Source organism: Strix uralensis, chromosome 5 (assembly GCF_047716275.1).
Source record: "Strix uralensis isolate ZFMK-TIS-50842 chromosome 5, bStrUra1, whole genome shotgun sequence".
In the NCBI taxonomy this organism is placed as follows: Eukaryota; Metazoa; Chordata; class Aves; order Strigiformes; family Strigidae; genus Strix; species Strix uralensis.
In genome coordinates this window covers 24617526-24641177 of record NC_133976.1, presented here as the reverse complement: position 1 = coordinate 24641177, position 23652 = coordinate 24617526, and the positions used below count along the sequence as shown (strand labels likewise).

Below are 23652 nucleotides of genomic sequence, written 5' to 3'. Positions count from 1 at the left end.
AAATATTAATAATTTAAGATAATACCTTTCTCTGTCCTTGCAAAGGGTCCTTCAATACTGAACATATACTTATTAATGAACAACTTAGAGTTCACAAAGTTCTGAAATTTTACTGGGTCTCATTTGACATCTATTTCACAAGGGATAATTAAATGGAAATATTTGTAACAGTTGCAAAACATATTATAGGATGACACTTAAGAAGGTTTGTTTCTGTGTAATGCATGCATTGTTCTGCACGAGAAAAATCTTTGCTGCTTTAATGAAGGAATAAGGTAGTGTGACGTTTCTAAAAATGTAACAATACAGCTTAATACAGTAGAACCAATAATGTTATGAAGTCATAAAATGGAAAATAACAGACTGTTCATCACTCACATTTTAACAATCAACTTATAAAAGAAAGAAAAAGAACTACAGAGGAATTTCAGAATAACACCAGACTGATACATCTGAAGCTAAACCCAGGAAAATTATGCAGACTTTCTTTTCATTTAGCTGATATTAAGGATCACCCTTGGAAAGTACTCTCCCGTTGTGTGGCACTTAGCATTTTGTACTTTCAGTGAGCACTGATCCACAAAGCACTTATATACAACTAAAAGAAGCTACCTAAAATCCATCAAGCTAAATAACATAATCCATTCATTAATCTTCTAGATAGTGCTACTTACTGCATTAATTATATCCAGCAATCTAGACAAATGAGCAATTGCTGTTAACTAAAAAACAAGGTTAAAATTTAAAACTAACAGTATTTTTGAACTTTAAGAAATCTTGCGATAGTTATTTACAAATGTTTGTGAAACAATGATCCATACCAATGTCATCTTACAAAACCTCTCTAAAGAAATAAATCAGATTAACAACTTTTAAGAGAAGTGGGATTTCTGTTTTATTTCCATATAAAATGGTCATTTACTTCCATAAAAAGGTCAAGGATGATAAATTCACTTAACCTTGAAATATTTATCTACATAACATTATTTAAATAGATGAATATTCCTATTTTATCAAAAACTGAATGACAATGTCTTAATAAATGAATCTAACTAACTATTTTAAAAAAATAAATCTACCTTTAGAAGAAAAGAAGATCCATCCACTTTTGCTTTTCCTACCAGCTGGCAAGTGAGATCAAAGAACAGCATTGGCTGAACACCAGATAATTTTGCTGCTGGTCCAGAGATGGAAAGATTACTGGCTGCCCAAACACGTAATTCTTCTACTGTTTTCTGTTCTTCATCCATGAAAGTGTACACTTTGCTAGAGGTTCGAGGAACTACTGGCGCTCCTACAGTTCCATCAAATGTCAGGGATGCAAATCCCACACTAGTAATTCCCTGCATCTGTCCATTGTATTCCCTGATCTGTAACAAAATATGAAGAAAAAAAAGGTTGCACTGGATCAAAATATATATATGTTTCTGTTTTATCACGTGCATAAAGAATGGACCATTGATCATTTCTGGTCCTGGTTCTACTAGGAGAATGGAGTCAAAATAAGACCAAACAAAAAAAGGAAATTAAAACATTAACACGAAAACAAAGTGAATAAGCAGAAAATATAATCTAACACAAAAATCTTTTTAAAGAGGCAGACTAATACCTACCTGTAAACACACAACATCAGTGCAGAGTATTTTATTCACAGATCTCAAAATGTTAGTGTGGGGAACACATGAGGATTGCTTTTACAGATGGGGAAACTGAGGCACTAGAGAAATTAGTTTTTAGGGGTCACACAGTAGAGTGATGGCAGAGCAAAGTTATTATGGATTCCTGTTTTCTGCCTCTCACAATAGCCCCATTTCCTGATATTATGGAACTGAAAAAGAAAATACCAGCTCTAGGAGCTATTTTTTTTTTTTTTCTATAAAGCAAACAGTGACCAGCTTTCATCCCTTGAATTATGAATACGGCTTTCACAATTACTCTTATGTCTACTGCCCTGCACATGGCAGGTCCCCTGTATCCTGCTGATTTAGCTGTGTATCTGCTACCGTATAAAAAAAACTGTTCAAAGTCTGAAGCACTCCTGCAAAGATCTAGTCTAGTCTTACTGTTCCCTGCACTTCATATATATATATATATACACACACACATATACACATATACACACACCAATGCACTGCATGACTCGGTATCCAGAAATCTCAACCTGGCTGTTTTGATTCATCCCTGTTTAATTAAAATTTGCTTACCAAAAAAGCAACAAGACTTCTGAATATAGCATTTGTGAGACAATCCAGTTTAGGATTCCCAGTGCTTAATTTTCAAATGGTTGAAAAACCTACTGATTTAAAAGTGCAGAATCTGAAAGATGGGACAGAAGTTCTAAACAGCAACATTTTTTACCAAAACAGTACCAACCATTTAGGCCTATATTTTATAAACACACTGAAATCTAAAAAGCACACAAATCAACTATTCCTTGGAAATCCATATGCAAAACTGCTCAATCTTGGTGACAGGAACTCCTATAATCCCTGCTTCTTTGACATAATGCATAAATGCATTACGGATCATCTCCAGGATAAACTTTCATTTACTTAAGCGTTCTCCAGACCTGACCAACGGAGCACATCAATTCATGGTGTAGTTTTTCTTCATTTGTAACACTGAAAAGCTTTAATCGTTTAATCTTCAGGTTTAAATATTGAAAATACAAGAAAAGCCAATGGACAAATCAGGACAACATACAGTTTCATAATCAGTTCATGCCCATTACCCATGATCTGGAAAAAAATGTTCCACTATAACACTAAGATGATATCCAATATAAATATACAATTTAATTTAGTTAGTGCCACTGGCATTATATTCCACAGCTTCTCAAAATAGGTAACATCCAGAGGGGAGGAAAGCTCTTTCATCACTCTTACTCATTCATCCGCTATCAAAAGATACTTCAAGCATATTTTTAAGTATTTTGTATGACATGTCTAATGTTTCTCAAAGTGTTTTAATTTCCAGTTTACCTACTTATTTCTTCACTAATTCTTTTAAATCATCATCAAAATGTCTTGACTTCTTTCTTACTAGAAGTCCTAAACCTCTAGCCTACTTATGAGGGCTCTAAACCTTTCAGGAAACCAGTTCAAAAAACTACATTGTCTCCCTCGGCTTCAATTAATATTTCATCATAGACTATTTTCCCCATTTCCCAAATCCTTTGTGGTATGTTTTGAGCATTCACACATCTGTGCTTGAACATACTGTACTTCTGACATCTCCTAATACCCTAATTTAGTGGATTTGAAATCAGCCTTAATGTAGGGAAAGGCAGTTATAACAAAAGAAATAAAATATATAAGAAGGTAAACCTGAAGTGTCATGATGAGAAAATTGCCAACGATCTTGAAGCAAAACCAATGTCCTTAGGCATAGGTATGTGGAGAAGCCACTGAGTGGTCTCAAAGGTAAACAGCATTAAATGTTATTTAGTGAACAAACAGGAAAAGTAAACATAGAAAGGGTCACAGAACAAAATGTGTCATAGCTGGAACATTACTTATGTCAGACCCACAGAACAGATGACAGCTAACAGAAATTCTTTGGGATTGTCCTTTGAAAACAAATCATTGCTAAAGTGATGAGGAATCACTGGAGTATAAAATGACCAAAATCCATGGGCAAATGTTGTTTCATTATGGCACTGTAAGTAGATCTCAGATCAAGTTAAGCAGTGATACTGTAAACTAGTTATATTTTCCACACACAAATGATCTTGAAATTCAATTAAACTTAGGGAAAAGAGCTAATCTGAGATTTCTGTATATAATAACAATTCCTCTTTAGTAAATTTTGTGTCATTTCCAGAGGCCTTGGGTATTTTTTAAAAAATAGGTTTGAGGAGAACAGGGAAGGAGGGCAGATGGCTATCACTTTAAAAATTCCCTGAGAACTTAAAATAAATTCAGCAAATAATGGTTGCTAAACAAAAATATCTTCTGGGACAAAAAGGGAGCAGATATATTGTATTTGGCTTGTTCTAAGCTGCCAAGTAAATTCCAACACATATTGCAGGAGTCTTTAGCATAGTTTTTATAAACTAAAGAACAAAAGGTGAAATGTCACCTCAACAAACTGCACGGAAAATAAACTAGTGATTTCTATGGGGTACAACTCTATCCTGAATATGCTCACTGAAAAGAAGCTAATCTTGAAATATTTATAAGTAGATTTGCAGCAACGTCAACCACCTGAGTTTATTTTTTGTTTAAAGTTGGTGTTATTCACCTCACTCAATGGGAGAGAAAAGTGTGATAGTAAGCAGTGTATAAAGCTGGAATAACAGCATCTCCACAGCAGTTTTCCTTCAAAACTGATGGTTAAATTGCAGAAGTAAAGGACTAATATGAAACCAATGCAGTTACAGATCACCTCAGAATATTAAAAAAATGCCTTGTAGAACAACATATACAAAGCTAATGTAGATGTTCTTATACTAAGAAGGAAGATTTCCTAAAACAGATTTAACATTTGATTTGGAAGGATCAAGAATTCAAGATAATATATTGAAACATGAGTACATTAAAACTTCATTATTATTTTCATATATAAAATTATTTCAAAACATTGTGGGCTTTGTTTTTTATTTACTTAGAATTATTGCATCATCTGAAATGCACTGTTCAAACTTCTATTCCAATTTGAGTACACATTCAGCTAAGGACCTTATTGTAAGGTACCTTTTACCTAAGCAGAAGTCAAAAAAAATCCCTGCGATTCATGGTTGACAACAAAATAACAGAAGATCAATGTTCACGTGATGCTACCAAGTCTGCCCTTAACTGGAGAAATGTAGTATATGTAAGATGCTAGTGAAAAGGAGAGTGCAAAATTGTCTACAGGCAATGTATCTGCAAGACTTATAGTTACTGTGGGGAGCAATGTATTCCCCTCAATTAAACACATGTATATAAACACATGCCACTGTGTGACACAAACAGGATTCAGTTGACAGAGAAGCAAGATATCTTATGAAATAAGCAGTGACACAAAAAAACCCCTTCTTCTCAAACACAGAATCTGATCACAAGCCTCAAGAGCAAAAAAATTTATGAAGGTATAGACAGGGTTACGAACGGCTGTACTGAAAAGGGACACTGTCCAAGTACTAGAAGGGTATGGCCCAATCACAGAACCACAGGAATTGAGGTTGGCAGGGACCTCAGGAGATCATGAAGTCCCACCTCTTTCTCAGGTCATGGCTGTTGTCAGCACTGTGTCACAGGCTTTGGCTAGTTGAGCCCTGAAAATTCCAAGCATGGAGATTCCAGAACCTCCCCACATAACCCCTTTCAATAACGCACTATTCTCTTAGTCCACAACCAGCCTCGGAAACACCCCCTTTGCCATACTAAATCTTACCCTCTCTAGATCCGTAAGGTTCCCAGCACTGATCACTAGATATTTTGATTGTACTGAATGTTTAAAAAAATCTGTGGGAATTTGGGGAAAATACTTACACACGAATTGTATTTCAAGCGAAACTCCTCCATCGAAAAACCTAGGCTGGAACTTGGGACAGTGCAAAAAAGAAGAACACAATATACTAGGTGCCACACACTCTTCTAATTTGTTTTTATAAACGATGGCTATAAAAAAGGATTTCTTTCTAGAAGATGGATAAAAAAAATTACCTTATGCTAGGGGATGGGGGTTCCAAGTCACAAAGGGATGCCCTTCAATTCTTCCCATCCACTCACCACCTTACACAAAGTTTTAGAGATAGATCACTGCCCTTTAACTTGAAAAATGGTCTAGAATAGCTGGAGCTACTTGATGGAAAAACACAAAGAAATAAACCATAGATTTTCCATTGTGTCAAGACAAACAATTAGTTCACTTAGCTTATTTCCTTGGGTTTGTTCTTATCTATTTTTGGCTGTACAGGTAGTTGACACAGAACGGAATGGCGTTTAAGAGCCACTGGTCCAAGACAGCATGGGCTTCAGAGCTCTCTGAACTGAACCACAGAGCTTTTAAAACTTGGAAACACCCTGTATGTACTGCTTGCCATTTGAGCAGTGATGGGTTATAAAAAAAAGTTGCTTTCTCCTGCTAAATGTTGTTATTTAAAATGTCAGAAATCCCAAAGGAATTTTCCTGAAGGCCTTTAGGGTGTGAATGGCTCAACAATTTATTTCCCAAATGGTCTTTCTATCAAATGGCAGTTGCTCCTTTGTATTATGGACTTCTAAGAGAAAAATCAAAGTCCTGGATTTATGATGATTTGTCCATCTTGGAGACTGTAGTCACTGAATACAATACACTGTATGTCCAGTATCACCTACAGGATGTCAATAACTAATCCCCTTAATTTGTCCCTGTTCCACTGCTGCTGAAACTCTTGAGCTTTATTAGGAATTGCACAGGGCTAAGAGCAGGCTAAAAGTCAGAGTAAGACCTTTGTAGATGTTTCTCACTAGCCCTCTCCAGACTTGGCAACATGAGAACGACTTCAGTCCTACACTCTGGAAACAGGTAATGCTTGCTTTCCATTCTGAGTGTCATACAGTGCACAAGGGTGGGACGGGATGGAGGGCTAAAAAAAAAAAAAAAACCTATCACAAACACTGAAGATGTACTTCCAAGCTAAAACAAAGTTGCAGATAAAGCCTTTGAATGATATACACATCCCAAAACAGAACATGCAAACAGACAAATACTCCAATACTAAAAAAAATATACTGTTGTTAAAATTGTTATTAATTTAATCCCTTATTGCCCCAAAATACGCTAGACAACTAAACCTGAGTCTTAACACCATATCAGATCTAGAGATTAATTTCTTTGTAAAAGTTTCATGATTGTCACTGATGCTGTTTATATGAAAAAAAGTGTCCTGTCAAAAAAACACCTGAATGCATTTGGAATATTTCCTTATATTTTGTAAATATTTTCTCACATTAAGTAGAGTAAATCACAGCCTAAACAAGTTTGGATAATATGGTATGCTGATTATATTTCTTGTATTTTAATAATACAATCCTAGTGTACGTGTACTTCCAGCTGTACGAACAGAGAGGTAACGGTGAAATAGAGAAGCAAACTGAAGTAACTTAGTAAATAATCTCTGTCCTTACATAATTCAAATCATTTTACAAACATATTTAAATATAACAACACAAAAACTAAACTACCTGCAAAAAAACTATCTGCAGGCACCTTCCAAAAGGAAGTTAACAAGGCTAGTCATATGGAAGTAAAATGATTTTTTATGAAGACATGAAAAATATACACAGATATTAGGACCATCAATTATAGCTTATCCTCTACTATTCCTGAGAATAGCTGTCTGCAAAATAAGATTATCAGAAACATCTTCAGCAATGGGAATACAAATTAAAGAAAATTAACAATACATTGTACACTTCATTTACCAGTTCAACTGAACAAACTATAACTATTTTATGGAAAAAAGAATTGTATGCAAAAAGTATACATACTTAAACCAGCTGAAATAATTTGGTTTGATAATAATTTAAAAAAACAGTAGGCACTGTGATACTTCTTTAGAATTCTGTGATACATCTTCCTCAGAGAAAGTGGCACAGTATATTTAAGAAAATTCCAGTAAAGTAAAAAAATTTAAAAAAAATATTTTTGAACGTTTCCTACATTTTTAAGACATGATCAGGTAACTTGACCAAAAGTACTGTGATGAAAATTTCAGAAAACGTGCAAAATTCTAAGACTTCGAATTATGGAGAAACTCTATCACTGCCTACAGCCAATATCTCCTGACATTAATCACTATAGGACAAATACTTGTTTTTAATTTAAATTCCACCAAAACTTCAATGTGAGTTGCATGCCTTACATAATTTTTGAAGGGAAGGCAAAAATAATAGCAATACTAATATTTGAGAAAAATGTTGGTTTCTCTGTGTTAAAAAGAATCTCATAATTGTTTACTAAAAAAATTTTAATTGCTTCCACTCTTCAGAGGAAAAATTTGAAAACAGGGTTGCTGCAGACAACATGTTCTTCAACATCCTTTTTAGCAAGAAGTTTCAAACCTAACTTTGCCCAAGTTTGTATATTTGGACCACATTTACTCAGAGAACACTAAGAGTCTGGCAGCTAAATTCTGCCCAATTTTAATGTTCTCTCAATATGTGCTGTATCTAAGCTCCAGACTTTCCCCTCTCGTCCTTATCAACCTGACAACTATGGCCAAAGCTCCCTAGGAATAAGAAGTGAGCAGATACTTCTCCTGTGTGTCTCTCTCTGTGCCTTCCATATTGCATTAAATAGAAAGAAAGAGAAGGAATCAACTTTCATGGGACAAACTGGATTAAACTAAAGAAGGGAATACACAGAGACAAGGAAACCGCTAGCAAAGTGCAGAAGACTGCTCCTAGAAACAATAGCAGACTGGTTTAAAGATCAGAGTAGGTTACCTAGTGGAACAAATGCTAAGTATTACGAGGTTAAGGAGAGTGATGCACAAGACGACAGACAGGACAGAACTAGTATCGATAACAAAAAAGGGAGCGTGATTGATCCTTTTATGTTTTTATGAAGCTATGCTCCACAAATATTTGATATTCAGATTCTCACTGCTTTGTGGACAGGCAAACGGCTTAGAAACTCACTATCATACATCTTATATTTGTCAACTGACTGACCTATGGAGGGAATAACCACCTATATCATGGCTATAAAGTACTTTTGTTCAAAGCAGCAATGTGTTTATATTGTAAACCTAAAGAGTTTGAACCAGATGAACATTCAATTGATGACATACAAGGAATTTGTTTTTTCTTTGCCGTTTTTCTTCATTGTTATTCTAAAGATCTAGGATGCTGCAACTAACTGCAAAGCTAAACACTAGAATTATAAAGCACTATTCCAAAGTTAGTAGATGACAGACTTACTGTTGTCTGTGCAAACACAGTTCAGCTCATGGTGCATTTATATTATGATACTTTATTCCGTTACCTTATTTTTCTACAGGACATTTCCTTATGCAGTGCAAGATTTGAGAAAAGTGCAGCGGTAATGAATTACTGCTGTGTAACAAAGAAGCCATCATCTTTAAGACTCCTACTTCATTTGTTACAGCAACTGGAGCCTATGTACAGAAGTTAAGGCACAAAAGTAAGAAAGGAGAATAGTATCAAGATCACTATGACAAAAAGCTAGAGAATTAAAACTTTGTAAGTGCTACAGAAATTGCTTTATGCTGGGGAAGTCACATAAGTAAAGTTTATAATAAGAGGTCACTCCTTTGGTCTTTATTCTCCAAGTGTTCCACATGAGTCACATAGCTCTATAATGCTGTGTATTCAGGAAGAAGACCCACCAAAACACATCCTAGACAGGGACTGTATCAGGCAACTAGAGTACGCTGAACAAGATGAACACCTAAATAAGAATGTGCTTCACTTTTCTCTAATTCTCAAACATTAAAAATGAAAATCAAATACCAATTCACTTCACAGGGAGTGAGGAAATAAATTCTTATTTGTGAATCACTCAGAGGTAATAAGGAATACTAGAGAAAAGTCAATGAGGAAATTAACAATTCTATCATCATGGCAGGGTTTGAGTAATACAAGAAAGGCAGAATACATGCCAAAACTCCCAAGTCAAGTGAGGCTAAAATACTGCGGATTTATTCAGTATCATCAGGTTGCATCTTCCCTCTCTTCAACAGCTTAAACATTAGGCATTATGTCTACGATATTAAGAGCATCCACAGTGAACAATAAAAAAAAGTTCCCAGAAAACTCCACTTGAGATAACTCATTCTTTGACATGAAGATAGAGGGAGGCTAGACAATTAGATTACAGGCCTAGCTTTTATATTGGGGGTGGTGGGATTCCCGCCCCCCCACCATCTCTGCAGAGCTCTGACTGTGGTTGAAGACCCAAATACAGGACTGCAAATCACTGAGTACTATAACTCATGATAAATCATCATAAGTCATAAAAATACACTTCAAGAAATATTGGAAGTGTAATTGTAACTGGATAGTCTTTCAGTTCTAAGACACTTAAAATTTTCATTCTCTGCAACAAATACTGAACAAATAAAATTATTCTCTACCCACAGTAATCCTAACAGAATCCTCTCCATTAACTTCTATTAGCTCTGAACCATCAGACCTTGCCAACACCTGTGTTACTATGAAGAGAAGTTATTCATTTGCAGCAGAGAGTGTAGCTGGGAGTAGTCATTTTTAAAATGTGTTTCCTTATTGGAAGTCTCTCAAAAACGTATTTGGGACAGGGAAATGTGAATACATGCTGTATTGGCCACCTGGGCACACTGCTGGCTCATGTTCAGCCGGCTGAGAAGGCCAATGGTATCCTGGCTTGTATCAGCAATAGCGTGGCCAGCAGGGACAGGGAAGTGATCCTACCCCTGTACTCGGCACTGGTGAGGCCGCACCTCGATTCCTGTGTTCAGTTTTGGGCCCCTCACTGCAAAAAGGACATTGAATTACTCGAGCGTGTCCAGAGAAGGGCAACGAAGCTGGTGAAGGGTCTGGAGCACATGTCATATGAGGAGCGGCTGAGGGAACTGGGGTTGTTTAGTCTGGAGAAGAGGAGGCTGAGGGGAGACCTCATTGCCCTCTACAACTACCTGAAAGGAGGTTGCAGAGAGATGGGGATGAGTCTCTTTAACTAAGTAACAAGCGATAGGACAAGAGGTAATGGCCTCAAGTTGAACCAGGGAAGGTTTAGACTGGATATTAGGAAGCATTTCTTTACAGAACGGGTAGTCAGGCGTTGGAATGGGCTGCCCAGGGAGGTGGTGGAGTCCCCATCCCTGGAGGTGTTTAAGAATCAGGTTGACATAGCACTGAGGGATATGGTGTAGTTGGGAACTGTCAGTGTTAGGTTAATGGTTGGACTGGATGATTTTCAAGGTCTTTTCCAACCTAGATGATTCTGTGATACAGATAAATATGGGCTAAGGCAGGAAAACATCAAAGAAGCAGTCAGAGCATATTGCACACTAACAAGCCCAGATAGATTACACTTACTTTAGTAAGTCTCCAGCTGATCTAAACTGCTCCATGACAGAAGCTCTAGAGTAATCCCTCAGTTATATTAGTTTGAAGTGGAATAAATTGTGCACATTTATGACAGTTACATTCTGTTCATCTAGAAGTATTACCATTTGATTTTTGTCAACTAGTTTAACAAATATTAAAAAAAAAAGCTGTTCTGGAGTTGTCATAACCACATCTAACACTTTTTTTTTCTTTTTTTTTTTTGAAGAGAGATACCAGCTTAGTGCTCTGTTACTGTTTAAAAAAATGATTTTTTTTTTTTTCCAATTTTGGAAATCATAGCCGTTTTATCAATGAACTGCTTTATCCAATGTCTCCATGTGTTAATTTCAGTACATGAAGAATTAAATTATTCCTGAAGTCCTCTCACTGCAAAAAAGCAAGTACGTAACCCCCCCACCATATCCTAGTACATACCTTTATTCTATGAAATCGAACAATATCTCCAACTTTGTAAATTTTTGGTAGGGAATCTAGATTTCCACTAAAAAGAGTGCACGTTAACTTCACATTTGATGGGTCCACAAGTGTTACAACTGAGCAATAATCTGTAAAATATAGAAGTGTTTGAATAAATAACAGACATTATGAATTAATACACAGATATTAAACGGGATGAACAATCACATGGCCAATTTTGTTCTGCTATGATCTTCCAAAGTCAACTTAGTTACAGTAGCATAACAACTGAAGTGTGGCCCATCTTACCAATAATTAGCCCAAATAACTGAAAATGAAATGGATAATTAAGCACAGGTCTGTGAGCTAGGAACACACAAAACTTTTTCTTCTGTCTGCAACAGGCATGCTATTTTTTCAGGTTTAATCCATAAAATGAGGAGTGTATGTACCATCTTGTACAATCCTTTCCTAAGATTTAGTTTTGCACTGTTTTCTGAAGAGGCAATGAGTTCTACAAATTCTAAAAGCAAATTAAAGCATAAATTACTTATCTTTCACTTCAACAAAATATGCAAGATATACACTGAAAAGATACAGTCACACAGTGGTAGAAAGTATAGTAAGAATCTGACATGTGCCCTTTAGAAGTGAAACATCATTAACAGAATTTCACTTCTATTAATGACCTAAAAAGTAAACTCAAAACAAGATATAAATATGACAGAGCAGAACAGCCCAGAATAGAGCTGTATTTGCAGTTGACATAAATTAAACCTGTATTTTCCATTTCAGTTTAGAGAAGCATGTGTGCTCAGATATCTTATAAAATGGAGTGAGAGTACACTTGCTCTTTCACACCATGGTAGCTAGTTAACCTGCCTGAGAACTTTTCTAATACCCAATATCAACTCAGCTGTGTGCTTAGAACCTCAAACATCCACATATCTTGTCCTAGTTGCTTTTAATCAAGAAGACAGAGTGCTTTTGTTTTAAATACTTATTATGCTAGCATTTACTGAAACTTACAGTTCAGGGCTGAATTAAAACTTTTTTAGCAGATCAGTAGAGCAATGACATCATAAACTATTATTTTTACCTTGATGACAACCTTGATACATTTACATACACAACAACAGTTTGGTTTTTAGAAAGAGTTAACAAGATCCTCAAGCAGAAAGCACAATTTTTAGGCATTAAATTAACAGTACTCAATGATTTACAATTTAAAATTTCTGAAGTTTGAACTCTTGCAATGGTGAACTCTCTGTTGGTTTTCCATTTCAGCATATAATTCTTACATGTCGGAATGAGAAAGCACAAAACCAGTATTAGTAAGCGTGGTGAAAATTTTAAATCAAATAATTTCATACTTTTCCACACTGATATAACACTGATTTACTATTTCTCTTAGCATTTTTCTGTACTCTGAAAAGAGTGGATATATCTAAACCATTTGCAGCACGCACAGTACATTCAGACTGGAATCATGAATGAAATGATTCTGGTATTATTCATTCTGACTAAAAAAGTATAAATCACTACATCTGAATTACCCAGAATGCTTGGGCAACTCTCTGATTTTCTAATGCCATCAACTTTAACTCATATTTTTTCTTTCACAATCATATTTTAAGAATGTAAGCTTTCATTGTAAAAGTCATCTTATTCATCCTGCTGACCTGCATATCACATGCAGACATACCATCCAGAAGCAGGAACAATTCTTCTATGTACAGAACCCATTTACTCCTGCCATAATCTTACTATTGTGCACCCCCATTTAAACTAAAAGTTCTTTGCCAATATTTATGTTGCATTTTGGTAACAGCCAACAACAGAATCTCAACACTGTAAAAACAACTGTAGTTGTAACTCTTAGAAACAGGCTTGCATGAAGACTTACATCCATTCTCTTGAGGTACCAAGAATGGGAACACTGTTCAAGATATAAAACTCTCTAAACAAAGTAACACACAAAGACATGATCATAATTCAGCAGTCATCAAGTCAACAGTAAAGAGGCAAAATTAACAAACAATGAATAAACCTGTTTATGAATTCCGTGCTTGAACAAACTACAGAAACTGACTACATGAACCTGAAATTTCAAACTGACCAGAAACTTCTTGTTTGACAGTGTAAGCTTTCTCAACTTCTATAATGGTGAAATTAAATACTGGAAGACTGTAAATGCAGTTCAAGGTCAAAGTGACTGTGGCCTGTAAGTCCATGCCACAGCAGATACACCCACAGAAGATTGAGGCCACACAGGAACCTAAATTGGAGAAGAGGACACCACTAAGAAGGAACGTACAGTGGGGACAAAGGGAAGGAAAAAAAAAGGGGGGATAAGGAAGAAGTAGCAGCAGAAAGAAACTGCAAGGTACTAACCCCACTTTTTGCCCCCTTAAGAGACACAGTCTAACCTGCAACTATAACAAGGGGAGTGGAGACTAGGAAGGGGAAAGGAGAGGTGTCTGGAGTGAAGCTGAGCCTGGGAAAGGTGGAGGAAAGGTGTTTTCCCTAAGCATTTAAATGTTTCTCCTCTTTGTTTCTCAATACCTGAACCAGTTATTAAATTATGTTAACTGGCAATAAATTAAATTCCCCAAGTCAAATCTGTTTTGCCTGTGACAGACACCTTTTCAATTCTCAAACATAAACCCCCAAACAAAAAAGCAAAAAATCCAAACAAATCAAACCCCACAACTTCTCTTAGCTATAATTCTACAAGGCAGTTCATGATAATGACACTAAACCAGAGTTTACATATCTGGGAACTGAACAAAGATGTCATAGCACTAAAACAAAGCCAATAAAATCTCCATCATGCACTTTATAAAGCTACAGACACATAAACTGTTGCTAGACAGCGTTGAAAGAGAATCCTAAAACTGACAGATTTGCCTTATATAAAAACTGTAAGAAGGCAGTCAAAAGAAGACAATTGTCATATGTAAAGACTGTTAACAGATTCCCCAAACATGAAGACAGATATGTTGGACTGGATTAAAATACATGCTTCTGTGTGCACTGCCTATGCCCTCAAAAGAAATATTCTGCCATTTCCAGCAAATAGACCCTTAAATTTTACTATCATTTAAACTTAAAAGTTTACATTCTCTAATTATTTGAGTGACTGAAGTCTTGAAAGTAGAAATCCAGTGAAGGCTTAACCAAGAAAAATAAAACTACTTCTAAAGATATAAGCATCATTCTTTTGCACACTCCCACCAAAGGCACAAGGTCAAGTGTCATACAGCACCTATTCTGACATTCTGTGCTAGGATAAGCAGACATGACTAAAGCCTAGTCAGTGGCTGACAGAACTGCAAGTATTTACTATCGTAATCCAAAACCTGATTGTTTTATTTCTTTGGGTATGAATTCTAGAAGTTAACTTAACAGCTCAGCTGCAAAGCGATATGAGCAAAATGAGCAATTAAGAAGAAAAAAGCCATATGTTTCATAGATTTACAATCCTTTGAGGATACAGGATAACATTACAGTGCACTGATATAATCCAACATATGAATCAAGAGTGAAACAACAAAAACATTCCACATTAAAATTGTGGTTACTCTTTGATGCTGTGATTATATAACCTAGTCAGCTTCACACATGTGCAGCTGCCTATTTAAGAGGGAAAAAGTTAACACATTCCCTCCATTTTCTGTGCAATGAACATACTCAAACGACTAATAATCATCCTACTTAAAGCAGTATAAAATATACTTGCTTATATAGTCAGGGACATTACATAATATAGGTTCTCTGTCTGTGATTTCAGACTCCCATTCTTAACTATCACCTCAAAACACCACTTCTACACTAAACCTAATTAAAATAGAGCGCTTCAAGAAAAAAGCATAACAACTGTTTTTCTTTCAAAGAAATCCTCATCCAGTGTCGTGATTTAACACCCACTGGCAGCCAAACACCATGCAGCCACCCCCGTGGAATGGGGGAAGAGAGTTGGAGGGGTAAGGGTAAGGACACTCATAAATTGAAAGAAAAAAAATTAATAATTGAAATAAAATTAAATTAATAATGATAATAATAATATAAAATACAAACAGGTAACGCACAATGTGACTGCTTACCACACGCTGACCAATGCCCAGCCTGTTCCTGGCTAGTGATCCCAGAGAAGAGAGAATCCTGAAACCACAATGCCAGAAGCCAGAGTGATCTTCTTGATCAACCCTTATCTATATACTGAGCATAACGTTACATGATATGGAATATTCCATTTGCCAATTTGGGTACGTTGCTCTGGCTCTGCTCCCTCCCAGCTTCTTGTGTACATGCACACTAGCAGGACATGTGAAGTTGAAAAGTCCTTGATTTCTTAGCAACAACTAAAAACATCAGTGCGTTATCAACATTCTTATCATACCAAATCCCACACTGAATCCAAACACAGCACTATTCTAGCCACCAAGAAGGAAACAAAAAAAGAAGAAAAAAAGAAATAGCTCTATCCCAGCTGAAACCAGGACATCCATCAAGTCCTTTCTGAAGGTTAAAAATAAAAAGCCACCTGTCTTTCTTTCACCAGCTGGAATGTGAAAATTGCTTTCTGCTTTCCACAGCAGCATTATAGTTCAGTGACTGAATTCACTTTTCTGCACAAATGAGTCAACTCTAAAGAGTATGGCTGAATTTAAATAATGTCCCACTGTTATAGGAAAAATATAATAAATGTCATTGCTCAAACTTTTGATTTTTCACAATGTACTTTCCAATGAAGGAAAATCCCTTAGTTACCAAGCTAGGTAAAAAAAAATAAGAAAGTTTACATATTGGAGTCAATTTTTCTTTACTAGATAAATTTACTCCACTGATTAACTTTTCTTAAAGAAGGGAAATTTTACCACTGGTCATTTTTACTTGTAATAATCTGGCTAAAAATACAACACAACGGATGCGCAGTTCAGCAAATTTATATACTATAAAAGAAAGTTTTAACTTTCATACTAAATTGGCTCAGTAAAAGCATTGGTTTTAGGCTGATACTACACAGAACTCCAAACTGCACCTATGTTTTTTTAAGATACTTAATTAAGAGGTATTCCCACTCAGGCTTAACAGCACGTGAGGGACCATCAGCAATGGTCAGCTCTCTGTAGGGATGCTTGTAACACCTCAGAATTGGTGTTTATGAAAACAAGAGAGAAGTGACATTTGGTTTAAATGGAAGTACAGAGTGATTCATCTGTCTTACACGCTTCTTATATCCTTTCAGACTAGTTCTTACTGTTCTTTAAAATACTCTAACTTGTTACTTAGTTTTTTGTTTCATCTCATAAAACACCCACAACAATGGGGTGAAGCAGCAACAAAAGGAATTCATCATTATTGCAAGGACTACCTTAAAAATCAATGAAATTCCAAGTCAAGATCAGCAGGTTACATTAACTACATGGAGAACGCTGATCTCCAAGCTTCTAGGTCCCTATTTTAAACAGTCTGAAACATGGAAGTTTTGTAGCCCTGTAACAGTCATTGAGAAGCATCTCCACTGTGATGACAGTTTGCGTTCATTCTTCAGGTTATACCTTTCTTTTTATAAATGCCTTAGCGTTTCCATGCTTCTATGGACTGTTACATCAGTCATTAGCATAGTCAGAAAGTCAGCATCTCTCCACAGTGTACAGATATATTAAAAAAAAATACATAAAAAACCCCCAAAACCACAGTTTCTCTTACAAATTTATTTTTTAGTCATGGTAAGAAAACCAGAATTTCTACAAAAGCTTTCCAGATTAGTAGTTACTGATGTTGTAGGAAGACATTTAGTACTTACTGATTAAACATTTGGTTTAGTTTTACTGAGGACTTCAGCAGTTCTTAACAAATAGGCTTGTATAAATTTTTAAGGTAGAAAGCATCAATCTAATTACAAATCCCCTTTTGGGCAATCACATATCTAATTCCTGACTAACATTTAAGTGGAAAATCCACTATCCTGAATCACTAACTTCCCCACACAAAGAGATAAAAACGTTGTTGGCAATGTTGTTGGCAATGAGAGACTTGATATAAAGATTGCCTTCTGTTTCTTCTATTTCAATACACGCACAAAAAAAAAGAGATCATTGTAGCAAATTATTCTCTCTTCAAAACTACACCAAACATTAATGCTGTTTTCAAGAATTACTCAGGCCATTCAATACACAAGTGTCTTTGTACTAAAACCAAGTAGTTGAACTAGCTAACCTACCAAATATGTTCAACAAAAGAGAGGAAGAAAAATAATACGAATGTACACACACTCCTGTGTCTGTGTATATATATGTACACACAAACACAGATATTGCAGAAGCCCAAACAAAACCTCTAAAGAATCAAACTGAAGATATTTTACTACAGCCTGTTATTTCTAACATGGCAACACACTTAAGAGATACAAACATTCAGTAACTACCAGAAGGAAGCATCTGGCTAAACAGATGCTTTAATGCCATTATTTGTAAATTGTAGATCAAAGTAACTGTCTTGAATAAATAATTAATAGAAAGAAATCTCAACTGTTTAATTTTTCATTTAGTTTTAAAATTTTTTTAAACTTTACTTTAGATGATAGGAAACTGATAGAACACCGCTCTCATCTTTAGGCTCCAGAAATGAAACCACTATCTTCACTTCTGCAACAGTTTTTATTCTGTTCTGCAAAATTTAAATACAACCTCAGTATTTTGATTTGGAAAAAAAATGAAACACAATACTTTAAAGGACAAAACTGCTGCAGATTTAACTCTGAGTCTGCTTCCTCACAAATATACCATCAGATATCACAACAGTCTGTGACTGGTTTGTTTTGCACTCTAAAGTTGGTTTGCTATTACTTACTAAAAATTGATTATTTTAACTGAAGTTGCCCACGGGCTATAGTTTAATGTTATTTTCAGCTACACAGTTTTAAACAAATTCTGGGCTAATAACGCTGACGAACTTGGCTCAAGATCATATAAAAATTGAAAACAAAAATAAAACTTCAGGCTTCAAAATAACTTTAAAAATCTGATTTATGGTTAAGCTGTATTTTGGACATACAGAACTGACCTGGAACTATTCAAGGTTTTTAGAAGAGAACTTTCTTAAAATGCTATCCTTTATTAATTTTGATTCTAAGAAATATTTTGTAAAAATAAAATAGTTACCGTCCACATACATGTCTAGGTACGCTAAAATGAGATTTTAATTCAACACATGACATGTGAATATACTGCATATATCTAAGGGAACAAGCTAGGTGGAAGAAAATACGACATTACTCTTATGACTTATTGTTAACCAGCAGCAAGGATTCTTCTTGCCATAATTCTTCCCTGCATTATGGAAAACACTGACTAGTATCTGCAGGAAAAAAACAGAAAGAGTTGGGGAAGGAGTAGCATCACATTTTAATGTCACAAAGGTTTCACAGTCAAGCACATAATCTCTGTAATTGGACACTACAAAGACAGAGGCTCTTTTTAATTTACTGTTTTTACTCAGGCTAAATACTTGAGATGTCCTTGGGCTTAAGGGAGGGGAGAGAGGAGAAAATTGCCTTTATTAAAAAATTTAAAATATCTAAGACTCTTAAAACTATTCGGTAAGGAAAGCTAGAATATAATTTTAAACACTTCCAACGGACCTTCCAGCAGACAGAAACCCATCTGCCTGTTGTACCAAGCAGGAACTGAAGTACTTCCTTGGACAGTTTTCAGAACACATAAGATTCTCATGTACAGACATTCCAAACTCCATGCCCTGAGCTGAAGCATGCTCAGTTAAAACAACTTTATCTGAAATAAATAATAATTTACGATCACACTGAAAACTCATTTTATTCATCAGTGTTTTAACATTCGTCTAATGCAATAATAGTAATTGAAATGATGAACATTTAATTATAGATTACATAAAGTGACAAGGCTAAATTAGGTACCACTTGCTTTCAGTGGGAACACACTGCAAATCTTCAGCCTTAAGCTTTAATATATGTAAAAAGGAGCAATATCTCATATCTAGGGGCACATATATATAGTCAATAAAGACTGATAAGAATTAAGTACAGTGGCTCCACTGCCCATGCTTCCAGCAGGTACCAGCTTAAAGCTATATGATTCTATTAACACCGTGTCAGAAACAGAATGTATTAGTGCAGGATTGTGCCAGATCTAATGCAACTACAGAATTTTCAGACAAGAGCCATTTCATGCCCTGGCAGTCCACAGCAATCACTGAGCATTTGCACCCTCTCAAGCAGACGTAACTCTGGATTGTGTAAAAAAACCAAAACCAACACTGAAATATTTAATGAATAGTAGTGAATATTTTTACACTAAACAAATTAATTAAAACAATTAAAACTGTTTTAGAGATTTTCATAATAAAGTAGCAAGTGAATCACAACTATCTTCATAAATAAGAAAGTTTTCAAACTGTGTCCCTGATCTCCACTGATACTGTTGCATTGGTTTCTTTTAATGTTACCAACTGAAAATATACAGGGAAGATATATTAAGAAGTTAATTAATGACATCTAGGCAAGGACTAGTTAAGTAAATCAACATTTTCCCTATTAAATTTCTACTACTTATGAAACTGAAGTGATTAACTTGTCAAATAACTCAGTTGCAAAAATCTGTCCTAGTTGTTTCAGACACGTATTTGTGGTGGTGCAATTCTTACCCCTCCCTGCCCCTCTTGTTGGGCTGCTTGGTGCTACCTGCGATTCCACCCACATCTCCCAAGCTATACACCAGTCTGTGGAGATCAGGACTGATAACGAGCCTGGCTCCTGCCCCTGCTCGGAAACAGTTAAAATGGCCCATCATCTCCTAAAGGCCTGGCACACCTGTGCCTGGGATGTGGTCAAATAGGAACAATAACAGAGTTGCACATTCATGAAGTTCTTGTGCAAGTGCTGGAAGGCACCAGAAGGTATCTGACAAAAGTCAATTATCTTGGACCCTATAAATGGCGACCACAAGGGAGACCCTTTGAGCTCTCCTGGATCACAGCGGGCCTGTGACCAGCATCTCCCCTGAGCTGGGACGCCTCTCAGGTACCAAAACCCTTAAGGTGTCGTCTGCTGCCAGAGCTGACGGAAGGCCAGGGCGAAGTCCACCGGCTCGAGTCTCAATTATCACCCGTTGAGGAATGCCAAGGCATTGTGAGTATTTACTCTAAACTCGAGAGGGAAATTTTCCTTTGAGCTAGCTTCTCTTTCACCCGTTCTTTCTCTGTTTATTGGTGTGTGGGTACATACTCCATTCTACTGGACCCAGATACTTTAGTTTCTGTGTGTGTGTTTGTATGTTTTGTGTTCATTCTACTGGATCCAAATACTTTTGTCTCTGTGTGTGTGTTTGTATGCTTTGTGTATGCGCATGTTTATATGTATAAATTAAGGTACCGTTAAGTAAGTTAGTGTGAATCTTGTCATTTTAGAATCTGTGAATAAGTCATTTTCCTTTCTTTCAGCATTTCTGAATTATCTTGTAATAATAATAAATTGCTGTTAGTTATTAATAAATCTAGATTTCTTACTAAATCATTACCGTGACAATACTTTAATCCGCAACAATATTACCTTGAAAGTCAGTGCATTTTACTTTACAATTTTTACATATCTGGAAAGAATGGCTGTCTTAATAATTTCCAGCAATCAGTGCTTGTCTAAGAAAGATGTTCAAAGTCCTCAGGTCCCCAAAGTCTTGTTAAAGCAGCTGGACAAATGACAAATCTAGACCACATGATCTTTCAAGAACTGCCCTTCCATGATGTACTCAAAGAATAAAAGTAGTGCTTTCTACATTTGATTCATTTCCTTCTTGCCCCATTTGTTGTCAGCAATGTGAACAAAGGAAACAAAACCTTTAAAATATTTGTGAGGTTTGTTTTGTTTGTCTTTGCTTTTAAAATAGTTTTAAACCTACAATATTTTTCAAGAGGAAAGTACTCCATTCACCACTGGCAATATCCTGAATTATTACAGATAAAGCTAATCTTTTCAGTTCCTTAAAAACACAGCTAAGAAATCTATTACAATTGCAGGCTGAGAATATCAGTGAGAGCCAACTTTTCAAATAAGCATATATATATATGTGTATTCTATATATTTATGTATGATACAGATATTGTAAGACTGATAGTATTTGTACAGGTCTAGCATAAGCAAGCAATCACCAAACAGCACCATAAAATGAAGATTTTGAGAAGCTCACTACAGTGACAGACAGATGTTGTTTGGCAGCCTGTGCAGAAAAGACTAAATAGCGTAAATCAATATTAAAATAATTTATCAATCATTTACATTAAAAACACAATACTCTGCTCTGTACAGGTCTAGATTATACTTACATCTTTACAATGAAGTCCTTGATGGATTTTAGTGGTACATCAAGCAGGAAAGAATATCAGAGATGAGATCTCCCACCCAAAGGAAGTGTTTTGTAAGCTTTTTAATTTGGTCCTTCCATTTGAGAAAGCATAGAGACTATATGTTATTATTGCTCTTCTTTTTAAGCTAAAGAGATTTTTCACTCCCCTGAGATTCTTATCTTCTAAGGAAACTTGTTTCTCAAGATCCCTTCTCCAGATTTATCCTCATGTTATTATAACACAAAGAAAAGGAAATTCTGAAAAACCCTGGAAAGTCCCAGCATGTGTGCTGGGTTGACCTTGGCTGGCTACCAGGCACCCACCCAGCCACTCTCTCAATCCCCCTCCTCAACAGGACAGGGGAGAAAATAAGGAGGAAAAGCTCGTGAGCTGAGATAAAGATAGGGAGATCACTTAGTTACCATCATGGGCAAAACAGACTCAACTTGGGTAAGATTAATTTATTACCAGTAAAAATAGGGTAGAATGGTGAGAAACAAAGGCTAAAACACCTTTCCCCCAACTCCTTTTTCCTAGGCTCAACTTCACTTCTTCGTTCCCAAAATCTCTACCTCCCCTCTTCTTCCCTCAAGCCGCACAGTGGGGATGGGGGATTGTGGTCAGTCCATAACAGCTCCTCTTCTCTCCTGTTTCTTCCTTCTCACACTTTTTTTCTGCTCCAGAGTAGGTCCTTCCATGGGCTGCAGTCTTTTGGGATAACCCTGCTCAAGTGTGAGTCCTTCACAGGTTGCAGTGTACATCAATATGCTCATCCCAGGTCTCTTCCCCAGCCTGCAGAGGAATCTCTGCTCTAGCACGTGGAGCACCTCCTCCCCTCTGGCTACTCCATCCTTGGTGTCACAAGGCTGTTTCTCACACATCCTTTTCTTACTCCTCACTGCCATGCAGTGTTTTGCTCTTTCTCAACTTTGTTTTCCCAGAGCTGCCACTATCTTGGCCGAGGGGCTCAGCCATGCCCTGTGGTGGGTCAGTTGGGAGCTGGCTGGAAGCGGCTGTGTCTGGCACAGGGCAGCCCCAGCCCCTCCCCACAGAGGCTGCCCAGCAGCCCCCCTGTTACCAACACGTAGGCACCTGCACCCAGTACAGCTTGCTTTCCCATTTTCAATCCATTTTTATGTCTGGCAGCCCCAAATCCTTCTCCTTAAGCCCCCAGCAACCTAACACCACCCATTCACTACTATCTCGGAATCTATCTCAACCTTTGAAGAGCTCCCTCTGGAGTCTTTCTTTGAATTAATTCTTTTAAAATATTAAGTATTACTTAAGTATTAACTGTAGCCAAATCACACAACAGTTCCATAAGTATTCAGCTCTAGGGGCTGAATAATTTTTATTACTATTACTTCTAAGCTAGCATTATAACGGGATTTGCTATACACACAGCAAACATACACACACTTAATTCAGTATTTTATGAATGTTTGCATTCCTAATTAGATGCCAGAACACTTTTCTGTTTTCAGTCTAAATGCATTGAGTTCCTGCAGATACTTTCACTTACCATTATTCCTCACTTACATCTAGGAATATCATGCTGTAACATTCATAAAGTAAACCAATTGGAATTTGTACTTCTCCACACTTACTGGGCTACAGTATTATCAAAAAAACAATTATGTTCTGAAAAAAAGTGACATCCAACTTTTCTACAGCTTTCTCTGACAAATACCATTTGCTTTTTCCTATATAAAACAATAAAAACTATTTCATCTTAAAGATTTGTAATTTATTCTTTAGCAAAATAACTTTAGTGTATCAATGACTGTGCAGAATATGATAATATTCATTTTAATTTAGTCTCAAATGGAAA

At 36.2% G+C, this 23652-nt stretch overlaps 1 protein-coding gene across 15 annotated transcripts in view; it reads right to left on the bottom strand.

Moving 5' to 3' along the window:
- The window catches only part of POT1 (protection of telomeres 1), an 86579-nt gene that overhangs the window by 36115 nt on the left and 26812 nt on the right, over positions 1-23652 (bottom strand). For 13 of the 15 annotated variants that reach the window (XM_074870108.1, XM_074870107.1, XM_074870117.1 and 10 more), the window contains 2 exons: positions 11457-11587; positions 1080-1370 (listed from right to left, as the gene is read on the bottom strand). In XM_074870108.1, coding sequence (XP_074726209.1) covers positions 1080-1370; positions 11457-11587 — 422 coding nt within the window. Of the gene's footprint in view, positions 1-1079; positions 1371-5474; positions 5576-11456; positions 11588-23652 lie in introns of those variants that run through there. The other 2 variants (XM_074870121.1, XM_074870122.1) reach the window with 2 other exon arrangements.